This window comes from Rhinopithecus bieti, unplaced genomic scaffold, assembly GCF_001698545.2.
Source record: "Rhinopithecus bieti isolate Rb0 unplaced genomic scaffold, ASM169854v2 scaffold_6113, whole genome shotgun sequence".
Classification (NCBI taxonomy): Eukaryota; Metazoa; Chordata; class Mammalia; order Primates; family Cercopithecidae; genus Rhinopithecus; species Rhinopithecus bieti.
The window spans coordinates 3,498,718-3,514,249 of record NW_016805390.1 but is presented as its reverse complement, the minus strand read 5'-3'; the positions used below and the strand labels follow the sequence as shown (position 1 = coordinate 3,514,249).

At 39.1% G+C, this 15,532-nt stretch overlaps 1 protein-coding gene across 1 annotated transcript in view; it reads left to right on the top strand.

Annotated features, from left to right (window-relative positions):
- Positions 1–309: 309 nt before the first annotated feature.
- The window catches only part of RIGI (RNA sensor RIG-I), a 73,049-nt gene continuing 57,826 nt past the window's right edge, over positions 310–15,532 (top strand). Inside the window, 1 exon segment of the mRNA XM_017872309.1 lies at positions 310–483. Coding sequence (XP_017727798.1) covers positions 378–483 — 106 coding nt within the window. The 5' untranslated portion in view covers positions 310–377.

The window sequence follows — 15,532 nt, the reverse complement described above, 5'->3', positions numbered from 1 at the left end:
TTACAAAACTCATCGAATTGCACACTCAGATTGTGTGCATTTTACTGTATCTAAACGTTAGCGCTATAAAAGCAAAACAAAATTTAAGATCATAAAAATAAAAGTTCCTAGGGGTCCTCTCCTTTTCCTGGCTTCCCCGGTGCGGAGGGAAACGAAACTAGCGAGAGGCAGCACAGCCTCTGCGGCCCCCGCCCACCGCTAGTTGCACTTTCGATTTTCCTTTTAGTTATTAAGATTCCCATGCAGCTCCGCCTCTCATCCGGTATCATTTCAGCGGAAAATCCCTGCTTTCCCCGCTGGCCACGCCCTCCTCCTACCCGGCTTTAAAGCTAGTGAGGCAGAGCCGGGCGGGCACGTAGTTGGAAGCAGAGGCCAGCATGACCACGGAGCAGCGGCGCAGCCTGCTAGCCTTCCAGGATTATATCCGGAAGACCCTGGACCCTACCTATATCCTGAGCTACATGGCCCCCTGGTTTGGGGAGGGTGAGTGTCCCCAGCGGCGCCTTCTCGGCGGAATACATTTGAGGACTTGTTTTTCTCTTGCTTCGTTCCCTTCTTTTAATCAATACAGATAGCCTGCCAGACACCCCAGTTTGTGGTAAGATCTCCGCAGCATTTTAGGCTAGAGGTTGCCAGAGTTTGAGGAGCCCTCCGAGGCCTAGGTGGGGAAACTGAGTTCCAGCGAGGTGAAGCGACTTGCTTAAGGGTGCTCATCTATTTAGTTCAAAGCTGGGGAAGAAATTTTCTGTTTGTTTCATTTATTTTCTCTAATATTAAAGTCTACTGTGTGCTTGGCTGGATACTGACAGAGATTGAGAAATGAGATAAGGGCTCTTCCTTAGTATACATTACAGCCCAAGGGATGGGACACAAAGGGCAGATAATTACTGTACTGAGCACAAAATGCGGTCTGAGCTTAAAGGAAGTTGATGCTTGCTTACTCTGCCGAGTCTTATTTGCACGTCCAAAGAACTGGAAGCTGGAGAGGAGCCGGACTTTTCCAGACTTTAAGCTTTAATACAGGTGTTTCCATCTAGCTTCGGAGACAGGTGATCCTGGGTAATGACCATTTTGTAAATTTGTATCGAATTACTTTCTGCTGGAGATGAGCAGAGGCTTCTGGGAAAGAGGTGAAAGGAGGTGGTACTTATATCGATGAGGCCCAGTGCGGTGGCTCACGCTGTAATCCCAGTTGTAGAGCACCCGATGCTGTTGCTGTTCGGGGTGCCACTATGAAACCCGCACGGACCTAGGGGGACTGAACAAAGAGGGGCGAACGCGGGAATAAAAGATAAGAGACAAAAGAGTATATTTGGAAGAAGAGGTCAGGGGGCACCTTGCGTCTAGTGGACAAGGGCCCTGAGCTTTACACAGCCCTCCTTATTTATTAGGCAAAAGAGCGAGAAGGGGGGGTGGTTCACAAGGGGGAGTAGTTGACGGTTGGCAGCTTGATACACAGCAGGTTTGCAAGACTGCATTCTTCGAACAATAGGTGCCAGATTTCTCAATAAATAATTTCAAGGAGCCCAGCGCCAGGGAGTGAGGGTCTCAGCAAACCTTTTGGTGGCAAGGCAGTGTGAGTTTGCCCACCTGCTCCATTCATGATAAGCAGTTTGTTGTTTGATCATATAGCCTCCAGCGGAATGCTGACTTGGTCACATCCCAAGGGCCTTCAGCTCCCTGCACCCAGCACTTTGGGAGGCCCAGGCAGGCGGATCACAAGGTCAGGAATTCAAGACCAGCTTGGCCAATATGGTAAAACCCCGTCTCTACTGAAAAATACAAAATTAGCCAGGCGTAGTGGTGCAGGCCTGTAGTCCCAGCTACTCAGGAGGCTGAGGCAGGAAAATCGCTTGAACCAGGGGCGCGGAGGTTGCGGTGAGCCCAGATCATACCACTGCACTCCAGCCTGGAGGACAGCGTGAGACTCTTGTCTAAAAAAAAAAAAAGTCGATGAGAGGGGGCCTGGGAATCCTAAAAGTCTCCAAGTGCCAGTCTTTCCTGATGTTATTGCAGTTTTTGGAAATTGCATTAAGACCGGCAACTAACTTGAGTGCTAATTGCTCTACAAAACTAAAAGAAAGGTCGTGGCATGGCATTCTAGTGACCAGTGTAGCTTGGCACCTGAAGAAGTACTTGCATGAAACACTAACAACTGGTGTGAATTCCATTTTTTCATGCACTCATATATTGATTTGATACACCTTGATGGAATAAAATAAGCAACTCATGTGTTAGCATTATGTTAGCATTGGAGGTAATTTACTGAGCACCTGTTACCTAATAGGGCATGTCATTGAAAGCTGAGGAAGCAATGATGAGCACAGTAGAAACCGTCCCTGCCCTAATAGTGATTAGTGTGCGTACGTGAATGCAGGTAACAAAATAGTAAATAATAAAGTGCAGCAGTGCTTTGATGGAAAAAAGCTGGGATGTCTACTAGAGTCCAAAGGGCACAGCCAAAGCTTCCCAGATATTTGGCATTTGAACTGAGGTATGAAGGAGAAATAATTAGCTGGAAGGAGACAATAATAAATTGCAGTTAGAGGGCTCCTTATGTACAAGGGTCCAAGATGAAAGAGAAACCAGAGTGTTCCAGGTATCCAGAAAATATTAGTATGGTGGCATTGTGGAGAGAGAGGCAGGAGTTGAGAGAGATGAGACTTGAGAGGCAAGCAGAAGTGGGATAGGAACAGGTTTGGACTTTATCCACTGAAATGTGATAAAGAGAGGGGACCCAAATAGAATTTGCATTGTAGAAAAACGACTTTGACTTCAGTTTGAGGAATGGCTTGGATAGGTACAAGACAGGGAGAAAGAGAAGGGCAGATGCAATGATGCCAGGACAGCAGAGTGGAAAAACTGGAAGCAGGGAGACCAGTTAGGAAAATAGGAATCCAGAGGAATGGGGAGAAATGGATGGATTCAAGACACATTTGGAAAGTATAATCAATAGGTCTCTTGGGGAGTTGTGGTGAGGAGGTAAGGGTGAGGACAGGGTGGAGAATGACTTCCAGGTCTCTAGCTTTGGTCCTTGGGTGAATAAATGGTAGTTTCTGAGATAGGAAATGTGGGAAGAGGGACAGGTTTGCAGGAGGAGAAAAATTCGGATTTAGGTATGCTGGGTTTGTATGCCTTGGATACATCAATGAAGAGATGTTCATCAGACTGTTGGCTGCACAGGTGTGGAGTTCAGGAAAAGGGTCCACAGTTGGGGAGACATTAATGTAGAGATCCTTGCTGAAACAATGAGAGTGGGTGCAATTGTTACTGAAGCACCAGGGATTCAGCCTAGGTTCTGTTGCTGCCTGCACAGAAAGCCAATCACTGAGACAAGTATCGCCAAGGCTTTAATTGGAAGCTGCAGCAGAGGAGGTAGGAGATGAGTCTCAAATCCATCTCCCTGACCCATTGAAATTAGGGTTATGGATAGAAGAAAAGAAATATAACTAGGTGTTGGAAAATGGACTCTGGAGGGGTTAGGAAGCAATCATGAGAAATGAGGGGCCTGGTGTCTCATTGTCCGGATGTGATGATCTGATGAGTTTCAGTTCTTTTATATCTTTTGAGAGGCCTGGGGGTCCCTTTCCTGGGGAAGGAACTCAGATAAAACAAATATAAGTTTCAGCTTTAAGATCAGAAGGATCAATTTCTGTGTTTATTCGAAAGAATTGTATATGGGACTATTGTGTTGGTTTCAGTCCCCCTCTATTTATCGATTCCTGGATCATGGGGAATCTGATCCTCAATCTTTCTGGCAGCTTCATGCTAAGGAATGGTGTGGGGTGCAGTTCCATACTATGGGTGACCACGTGGCCATCCAGGAATCAAAAGTTAATCTACTACTATAGTTTTCTTCTGAGACACAATCTATATCATTACTGTTCCCCACTTCCACCAAAGACATATCACAGCAGGATGAGCCTACCTGCAAAATAAGCCTCAGTTACATACACTTGGCTTATTTACCCACACAAAGTGCAGCAAAAATTACTGTCTATATGGGCTCTCCTAATTGGCTTTGCTGGAACCTCTCACAAGGCCATTTCAGTCAAAGCCCTGGGAAAATAACTTGTTCCTCCAACTGTGTCCCATTATAAAAGAAAACAGATTTTTATTAAATGTATGCAAGAAAACACATTGCCATGAATTAAGAATATTCACAAATAGTTTATAAATTCTGGAGAAATTTGGGAGAGAGAAAATGCCTCAAATTCTGTTTACAAGGGTATACTCTACTTAATATACTGTATTCTTAAAGGTTACAAAGAGCTTAAAAGAAAAAAATTCTCCAGATTCTGAAAACAAAATTCTCCAGACTTTTCAAACACAACCATAAAAAATTATTTCAGTCTCACATTAGTTCAGTCCATCAATCAACTCCTGCTGTGCTTCATATTGGGTTAGTAATCGTTATAAACATGTTGCTCTTTTAATTAAGAGGGACTCCAGAAGTTTTCTGTAGGACGTTTTCTAGGACTCTAAGAGTCCTAGAAGTTTTCTGTATTCCAGTGGCACAATCTCCAAAGTTATCAGAAATCTGCATTCAAGACTCCTTTTCATGAAGTCCCCTAAATAAACAATCTCTGGACTACATCTGATTATAAGTCACTTTTTGAGAAGAATCAATGCAAAACAACAATTGTGATGACAAAAGTCTTAGGAGAGCCATAAAGACACAGTTGGCAAGGAAATTTTTTTTTCTGTTGACATACAACACTTTAACATAATAATCATCATTACTGACACCATATATTAAGACATATCAGAATTTTAGGAATCTCATATAATCCTGCAACACATATTAATAGCACATCTATATAAATATAACCCAAAGCAAGTTAAATACCACCTCACATTTGATAATGCTTCCTGTATAATTCTAACATAGCAAAGAAGCCTAACATGTCTCTCTTGGACTTCAAGGAAGCTAATATACAAAAAAGTTAGTTTGAGGTAAAACAAAACAAAACACCTGAATTTAGAACTTGAAATTTTTGCTGTTGGGAAGTCTGTCAGTTATCAAAGATTTAAGACATTTGATATCACAAAATAGGATCACAGGTCACTATAAAATAGTTATTCATTTAGCCAAAAAGATAAAACAAACACATTTACCCTTTGATAGGTGACTCAGTTTCCCAAACAATACGGCCTAATAAAGATAGCATGAGGCCAACTAAACGTCTCTCCTTCTCCTTTTTCTTCCCCCTACAGTTTACTCAAAAGGTAAACAAATATTTTATCTCATTAATAATATACAAACATCTTATTCAAAAGAGAACATCAAATTTTACCTTTGTTTGGTATATTTTTAATGTTAAAGTTAATTTTAATAAAACCTTGTAAACCTAATTTTAATCAGTTTGACTATAAGGTAGGATTTCTGTAAACTTTTTTTTTTTTTTTTTTAGATGGAGTCTCCTGCTCTGTTGCCCAGGCTACAGTGGTGCGATTTTGGCTCACTGCAACCTACACCTCCTGGGTTTAAGCAGTTCTCCTGCCTCAACCTCCCTAGTAGCTGGGATTACAGGCCATGCCACCACACCTGGCTAATTTTTGTATTTTTAGTAGAGACGGAGTTTCACCATGTTGGCCAGGCTGGTCTCCAACTCCTGACCTCAGCTGCTCCGCCTGCCTCGGCCTCCCAAAGAAGTGAGATTACAGGCGTGACCCACCACACCCAGCCTGAGCCACCACGCCCAGCCTGAACCACCACACCCAGCCATCTTTTTATAGATGTAGAGTATACATCTTTTAAAGAGTAGAGTAATGCTCCAAGAAAACCCTGTTATGACACAGGGGCCCAGACATTGGCCTTGCATCAGTGTGCTTTTGATGTCAATGTTTAATTCATAGAAAAACCCTGAGCTAATTTTATAACTCAAAATCAGCCCTTACAAGTTCACATGCTCACCTTTTCTGCAATAGTTCCTGGGCCTAGAGGGATTGAATGGTTTTAATTTCTAGCCCTATGTCTCATGAAAGCAGTTCATTTTGATTGTCACCTTCTGAGTCTGAAGACGAGGCTTCAATTGGTGTCAATGCTCAAGATTTAGCAGGTGTTGGTGTTTTTTGGACCCAGGAGTTAAAGACCTTTGAATTATTAAATAATTGTTTCCTAAGAATTATTTAATAGGGTATTTTTACGATAGAAAACCCCATAATTCTCTCTAATATGTCACAAAATAAAACCCTGGGATTTGGTGTCCAGTAGTTACTGTCTGAAACACTTAAACCCATTATACAATCCATTGTATTAAAGTGGTTAGGTTACTCCTTGCATTTATCTGCTAGCATTCTAGTGACAAAACTGACCTAGAGCCTCAAAAATGTGGTAGGTCCTGTGCCAAACTTACCAAAGTAAGATGGTTAACTTTTCTTTCCATCATTAAAAAAAAGGTAAATGCAAGTATGAGTTTTGGAAACTCAGTATGAGGATAAATCTTTCATTTAAAAAGTATACAACAAAACAAGGACAAAGTGACAATAAGCACACAGTAATTTCTTTCCAGCTATTTTAAGAGAGCCTCATCATACATTTCCAAGATTGGTTTCTAGAGGCGGTACTGACAACTGATTTAGGTGACTTACAGCACTAGAATCTTCAAACTGGCGCAACACTTGTATGTACATATTTTGTTTTCAAGTATACACATGAAGGCCCATCAGTGATAAACAGCTTAGGATAAAAAAACACTAGAAAGTCTTATAATTTTTTTTAATGACTTAATCCAAGTAAATGTTATTTAATCTTAATGATGGTAAACACAACTAAATTAGTTTGAGAGAAAGCCCAATCAATATAATTTCCTTAAAGACAAAGCCAATTTTTTTCTGAATCTTAAAACTTTGTACCCATGTAGCAGTTTTGCCTCATTAAAGGAAAAGATCTGAAACCACTCAAATTGTTGATTGAATTGAATTACCTTGGAAATAAACACCATTTAAACATTTCTCTCATCTACTTTTCCAAATAACCAATAATAATGTACTATTTCTATTCAGAACTTATAAGAATAAACCTTTTATTATTTTTTGCCAGGAACCTTAAAGTTCTTATAGCTCTCTAGTTCATTAGAGGTAAGCAAAACCAAACAAATTTTAAAGGCTGATGTCCACTATCAATTTTTGGAGGTTTGGAAAAGGTAGCTTAGGAACTTTAGATAAGTAGAGCACATGATGAGTTACTGGAAATGCATAGGAAACAAAATGACTATTCATGGCACCAAGTAAGAGCCTTCCTTCCATTAGAAACTAAAAACCATCAATGGTTTTATTAATATATGTATATAAAAGTAAAACCTAAAGAAGAACAAACAGCAAATAAATGCAAATTAAAAGAAAAAACAGGAAACCAACCTGAAAATTTTCTACTCAGTTTACCTTGGAGGCTGTAGTGTTACCCAGAGTCAAAAAAACACATGATGAATATTTTGTTCCTGATGCACAATTTAATGTCTTTAAGTTCACCAATACCACTATATATATATATATTGTACAATTAAGAAATTCACTTTAGGCTGGGCATGGTGGCTCATGCCTGTAATCTCAGCACTTTGGGAGGCAGAGGTGGGTAGATCACTTGAGGCCAGGAGTTTGAGACCAGCCTGGCCAACATGGTAATACTCCATCTCTACTAAAAATACAAAAATTGGCCAGGCATGATGGCACACATCTATAATCCCAACTACTCTGGAGGAGGCTGAGGCATGAAAATTGTGTGATCAGGAGGTAGAGCCAAGATCACGCCACTGCACTCCGACCTGGATGACAGGTGAGAATCTGTGTCAAAAAAGCAAAACAAAACAAAACAAAATCACTTTAGGTATGTGACCAGTAAGTGATTACACTTTAATAGATAGTATATATACTTTAGTATATATACTTTAATAGATAGTGTATCTATGCAGAAGAGCAAATACAGTGTGAAGCAATGCAAGCATGTAGGGAAATTTGGTTGTTGATATATCTGGCTTCTGTCTGGCTTCATGGTTAACTATATTAAGAAAGAACTGCCAAACTGCCAGTGTGTTTCTTTACAATATTTCTTATTTTACTTTCATCAGGACAAAGAACTTTATGAGCCGTGTTAATTAGCCAAATTTCTCCAATATTCTATCTGGTTTTAAGAGAATATTATTTAAACCTTTTAAATTATATATTTTCTCTGTACATACAGATAGACACACAAAGAAATAGGAAATAAACTATATATGACTTACACCATCTATGATATGCTGATATGCTTCGACTTTCTGATTTGTCCTGGATTTTCCTCCTCCTCCTTTCTTTTTTTTTTTTTTTTTTTCAGTCATTTAACTTTAGGACAAAAAATTTACCATTATAAGATGCTTTGTCATACAAAATTATTTTCTTTATAACCTTCCTTACCAAAAATACATCTTCATACTCATAACTTTCTCCACATCTCTCTCCTCTACTTCTTTTCTACATTGTTTCATAAGTAACTTTTCAAGTCCATAATTTGAATTATTAATAGACTTTAGATGACTTCTGAGTTAGATAAAATTATTTTTTTGAATAAAAACACATTGTCTTTTGCACATTTCATATATAGAATTACATATGAACTAGAATTCTTATCCTTAGTAACAACCTTAAATTTCAGTAAAAACCTAGGAAGCAAGAAATCTTGAGCTGCCTAGTAGATATTAGTATTTTATAGATGAGAACCATCCCACAATTTTTAGAAACATGTTCCCCACATCATAACCTTTTCTTGATTGGAACTGACTGAAACATCCAATGATTATATTTCTGATTATGCCAAAATTCATCTACAGCACTTGACCATTTACATTTTATTTACTTTTAGCAGTTTATCCAGATTATTTCTGCATCATTTCCTTGTTGACCATTTTATAACCTGTGAATGTCAGGTGTTCACCTAAATAAGGACCTTAAAAATAACTGCATGGGCATTGTTATTTATCAATAACTCAGATGATTCAGCTGTTTTCATTAAATTATTAAATTAGTCTTATAAAGAATTCACACAAATATTCACTGGGTTTATAGCTTTATAACCTTCTGCCAAACTCTGATACCTCACATTATCTAGCTGAGACAAATATAAAACCAAGACAAAAATATATGCTGACAATTCTGAAGACATTTCTATTTTATTTTATCAAAATTTAAAAGACAGCTTGTTTAATAAAGATTTACTTAAGTCATGTGAACTTGAAAAACACTTTGGACTTAATTTATGAGCACTCTTTTATTTATAAGCCAATTTGGTAGGTATAGTGTATAACATAGTTAATGTACATCTAGATAAACACATCTAAACATGTATACACACACAAAGATCCAATAGCTTTTACCTTGGAACTCTAGCCATGAGATAGCAATACAAACTCACCAGTCTACAACCAAGTCCCCATATGGCTAAACTTTGTTTGCTCCAATTGGTAATCCAGTGAAGGCTGTGAACCACAATTTTGGGTAAAGCAGTTTCCATGGCAGTTCGATTTTTAGAAGCTAGATTCCAAAGAACCCTGGGGCCAAACAGCACTACAGAAGAACGTCATGTGGCAACTACTCACCAGGCCCAGCCCTGCTTAAAACAGCAGCATAAAATACATGGGAAATTTGGCTAATACCCAGAATACATGGGACTCCACCTGGCTTTCCCATTCAACAGCCAACTCCAGATTCCAAAGAATATTGGGGCAAACAGTAGTGCAAAAGAATATTTGTTTATTGAATTCTAATTTCCTATTACTAGATTGACACACACACACACAATCACCAAAACACAATCCAAACTGCTGTAGCAATAGACAAGCCCTAACAGTGTCCAAACTGAAATAGTTGAGGTGCGTTTCTCTCTCAATTGGGCTTTATTAACCTGCAAACAGAAATTTCTTAGGAGTTTTCCAAATTGAAAGGAGCTGATCCTGCTGTCTGGTACCCAAAAAAGACACTAACTTTGCCAGACACAAACGCAGCAATTACAAACATGCTCCCTAGAGTATCATACTGAAAGAGTCAGGGTGCTTCCCTTTCTTAGTCAGCTGGGCTTGTTTAACCTGCAAATGGAAGCTCCTTTTAAAATTTCCCAAATTGAGAGGAGCAGATCTTGCTGTCTGGGCCAACAAAGGACACTCACTTATCCAGATGCCAATGTCACATTTCAAAGGTTGTTCTTCCTAGCAATCAGGAACTCAGCTGGGGCTGGCAGCAGCGGGGCCAGAGAGACCAAAACTCACTTCCAGCCAAAATTGGGTGGGCAGTTGCTTAGGAGGGCTTCTGAGACTCCTGGACCACAGAAACCCAGCCACAAAAATCTGTTACTGAAGCACCAGGGGTTTGGCCTAGGTCCTCCTGCTAGCCACACAGAAAGCCAAACAAGGAGACAATGAGTATTGCCAGGGAAGAAGGCTTTAATTGGGAGCTGTAGCCAAGAATATGAGAGATTAGTCTCAGATCCACATCCCTGACCCACTAAAATTAGGGGTTTATGTAGCAGGGAAGAAATGTAATTGTGTAGGAAAACAGGCACTCAGGAAGAAATCATGATGAATGAGGGGCGTGGCCTCTCATTGTCTGGATGTGATAATCTGGTGAATTTCAGTTTGATACTTTTTGAGAGGCCTGGTGGTCTTTCTCCTGAGAAATGATCTCAGATAAAACTAGTATAAGCTTCAAGCTTAAAGACCAGAAGGGTCAATTTCCGTTTATCTGGAATAAATGTCTATGGGACTGTAGTCAGTTTCAAGATTGCTTTTTGGAGGGTGAGTAGAAAGAGCCTGGGATGGAATCCTGTGCAAGCCCTCATTTAAGAGATGAGCAGAGGAGGAAAAGAGACTGGGAAAGAGTGCCACATAATGTGGGCAAGGAGACATCACGAAAACCAAGGGAGAATGATGTGGTGGATAACATGGCTGAATGATGCTGAGAACCCAAGCTCTGTCAGAACTAAAAAGACTTGCCCTTTACTTTGGCATTATTGACTTCTGGGGCCACCCACAGGACTAGTTTCTGTGGAGTAGGGATGAAGGTACAGGTATAAGATGGTTGGGAAACTAACTGCAAGAGTAGACTAAGGAATAAATAGAGGGCAAGGAAGTGGAGAAGATAAATGTAAGCAGTTCTTTTGAAAATACGATTCACAAATTAAAAATTACAAGGGAGGTAGTGCTTAATAGTATCTTCACACAAATCTAGTCTATACAATTTGGTTACAATGTGGGTTCCAAGAAAGGAGAGAGAAGACAGAAGCAAATATAAATGGAAAAAATAGAAAAGTTCACGTGTCTAAGAAAGAAACAGCACTTTGTATGTGAGTTTAATGAGAAGGGAATACACTAGGATTTTCATATTTCTGAGATGAAGAAATAATCATGTAAGCATTCAGGAAAAACAAATAAGGTTTTTTGGGTTTTTTTGTTTGTTTGTTTTTGTTTTGAGACGGAGTCCCGCTCTGTCACCCAGGCTGGAGTGCAGTGGTGTGATCTCGGCTCACTGCAGCATCCACCTCCCGGGTTCAAGTGAGACAGGATTTCACCATGTTGGTCAGACTGTTCTCGAACTCCTGGCCTTGTGATCCGCCTCGGCCTCTCAAAGTGCTGGGATTACAGGCGTGAGCCACCACACTTGGCCACAAATAAGATTACTCAGGTTTCCTCTAATGAAATCAACATCAAATTGGTCTCTGACTTCTTTGCAACTCTAATGTAACGAAAGAGTAACACTGTATACAGAATTTAAAAGGTAAAACAAAGTTGCCCCTATTTTATATTTAGCCAGGTATTTATATATGTAAGCAAGAAGAAAACATTATTATATATGTGGGTCCAAACAATGAGAACTGAAAAAAAATAGCTTAAAAGGAATTCTTGTAAGGCAAGGATTGGTCGTGAATGTTGAAACTAGGCATGTAGAGTTGATTTTAAATAACTTTATAAATTTGTCCACAAAAGTAAGTGCAATAGTCAAGCATTTTTTAAAAATTATACTTTAAGTTCTGGGACACATGTGCAGAACGTGCAGGTTTGTTACATAGGTATAAATGTGCCATGGTGGTTTGCTGCACCCATCAACCCGTCATCTCCATTAGGTATTTCTTCTAATGCTATCCCTCCCCTGTCACCTCACCCCCCGACAGGCCCCAGTGTGTGATGTTCCCCTCACTGTGTCCATGTGTTCTTACTGTTCAACTCCCACTTACGAGTAAGAACATACGGTGTTTGGTTTTCTGTTCCTGTGTTAGTTTGCTGAGAATGATGGTTTCCAGCTTCATCCATGTCCCTGCAAAGGACATGAACTCATTGTTTTTTATGGCTGCATAGTATCCGTGGTATGTATGTGCCACATTTGCTTTATCCAGTTTATCACTGATGGGCATTTGGGTTGGTTCCAAGTCTTTGCTATTGTAAACAATGCCACAAGACACATACATTTGCATGTGTTTTATAGGAGGATGATTTACAATCTTTTGGTATATACCCAGTAATGGGATTGCTGGGTCAAAGGTTATTTCTGGTTCTAGATCCTTGAGGAATCATCACACTGTCTTCCACAATGGTTGAACTAATTTATACTCCCACCCACAGTGTAAAAACTTTCCTGTTTCTCCACATCCTCTCCAGCATCTGTTGTTTCCTAACTTTTTAATGATCGCCATTCTAACTGGCATGAGATGGTATCTCATTGTGGTTTTGATTTGCATTTCTCTAATGACCAGTGATGATGAGCATTTTTTCATGTGTTTTTTGGCAGTATAAATGTCTTCATTTGAGAAGTGTCTGTTCATATCCTTCACCCACTTTTTGATGGGGTTGTTTCTTTAAAATTTGTTTAAGTTCCTTATAGATTCTGGATATTAGCCCTTTGTCAGATGGATAGATTGCAAAAATTTTCTCCCATTCTATAGGTTTCCTGTTCACTCTGATGGTAGTTTCTTTAGCTGTGCAGAAACTTTTTAGTTTAATTAGATTCCATTTGTCAATTTTCACTTTTGTTGCCATTGCTTTTGGTGTTTTAGTCATGAAGTCTTTGCTCGTGCCTATGTCCTGAATGGTATTGCCTAGGTTTTCTTCTAGGGATTTTATGATTTTAGGTCTTACATTTAAGTGTTTAATCCATCTTGAGTTAATTTTTGTATAAGGTATAAGGAAGTGGTCCAGTTTCAGTTTTCTGCATATGGCTAGTCAGTTTTCCCAACAACATTTATTAAATAGGGAATCCTTTCCCCATTGCTTGTTTTTGTCAGGGTTGTCAAAGACCATATGGTTGTAGATGTGTGGCATTATTTCTGATGCCTGTTCTGTTCCATTGGTCTATATATCTGATAATCTGTTTTGGTACCAGTATCATGCTCTTTTGATTACTGTAGCCTTGCAGTATAGTTTGAAGTCAGGTACCGTGATGCCTTCAGCTTTGTTCTTTTTTGCTTAGGATTGTCTTGGCTATGTGAGTTCTTTTTTGGTTCCATATGAAATTTAAAGTAGTTTTTTCCAATTTTGTGAAGAAAGTCAGTGGTAGCTTGATGTGGATACCATTGAATCTATAAATTACCTTGGGCAGTATGGCCATTTTCACAATATTTATTCTTCCTATTCATAAGCATGGAATGTTCTTCCATTTGTTTGTGTCCTCTTTTATTTTGTTGAGCAGTGGTTTGTAGTTCTTGAAGACGTCCTTCATGTCCCTTGTAAGTTGGATTCCTAGGTATTTTATTCTCTTTGTAGTAATTGTGAATGGGAGTTCACTCATGATTTGGCTTTGTGTTTGTTCTTGGTGTACAGGAATGCTTGTGATTTTTGCATATTGATTTTGCATCCTGAGACTTCGCTGAAGTTGCTTATCAGCTTAAGGAGATTTTGGGCTGACACTATGGGATTTTCTAAATATACCATCATGTCATCTGCAAACAGAGACAATTTAACTTCCTCTTCTCCTAACTGAATACACTTTCTTTCTTTCTCTTGCCTAATTGCTCTGGCCAGAACTTCTAACAGTATGTTGAATAGGAGTGAGGAGAAAGGGCATCCTTGTCCTGTGCCAGTTTGCAAAGAAAATGCTTCCAAGTTTTGCCCATTCACTATGATATTGGCTGTGTGTTTGTCATAAATAGCTCTTTATTATTTTGAGGTATGTTCCATCAATACCTAGTTTATTGAGAGTTTTTAGCATGAAGGGCTGTTGAATTTTGTCAAAGGTATTTTCTGCATCTATTGAGATAATCATATGATTTTTGTCATTAGTTCTGTTTATGTGATGGATTACATTTATCGATTTGTGTATGTTGAACCAGCCTTGCATCCCAGGGATGAAGCAGACTTGATTATGGTGAATAAGCTTTTTGATGTCCTGCTGGATTCAGTTTTCCAGTATTTTATTGAGGATTTTTGCTTTCATGTTCATCAGGGATATTGGCTTGCAATTTTCTTTTTTTGTTCTGTCTCTTCCAGGTTTTGGTATCAGGATGATGCTGGCTTCATAAAATGAGTTAGGGAGGAGTCCCTCTTTTTCTATTGTTGGGAATAGTTTCAGAAGGAATGGTATAAACTCCTCTTTTTACCTCTGGTAGAATTCAGCTGTGAATCCATCTGGTCTTGGGCTTTTTTTTTTTTGGTTGGTAGGCTATTACTGCCTCAATTTCAGAACTTGTTATTAGTCTGTTCAGGGATTTGACTTCTTCCTGGTTTAGTCTTGGGAGGGTGTGTGTGTCTAGGAATTTATCCATTTCTTCTAGATTTTCTAGTGTATTTGAGTAGATGTGTAGTATTCTGTGATGGTAGTTTGTATTTCTGTGGGATCACTGGTGATATCCCCTTTATTATTTTCATTGTGTCTATTTGAGCCTTCTCTCTTTTCTTCTGTATTAGACTGGCTTGTGGTCTATTTTGTTAATCTTTTCAAAACACCAGCTCCTGGATTCATTGATTTTTTTTTTGAAGGGTTTTTTGTGTCTCTATCTCCTTCAGTTCTGCTCTGATCTTAGTTATTTCTTGTTTTTTGCTAGCTTTTGAATTTGTTTGCTCTTGCTTCTCTAGTTCTTTTAATTGTGATGTTACGATGTCAATTTTAGATCTTTCCCACTTTCTCCTGTGGTCATTTAGTGCTATAAATTTCCATCTACACACTCCTTTAACTGTCACAGAGATTCTGGTACGTTGTGTCTTTGTTCTCATTGGTTTCAAAGAACTTATTTATTTCTGCCTTATTTCGTTATTTACCCAGTAGTCATTCAGGAGCAGGTTGTTCAGTTTCCATGTAGTTGTGCAGTTTTGAGTGAGTTTCTTAATCCTTAGTTCTAATTAGATTGCACTGTGTTCTGGCAGACTGTTATGATTTCCACTCTTTTGCGTTTGCTGTGGAGTGTTTTATTTCCTATTATGTGGTCAATTTTAGAATAAGTATGATGTGGTGCTGAGAAGAACGTATGTTCTGTTGATCTGGGGTGGAGAGTTCTGTAGATGTCTATTGGGTCAGCTTTGTCCAGAGTTGAGTTCAAGTCCTGAATATTCTTGTTATTTTTCTCTTTTGTTGATCTATT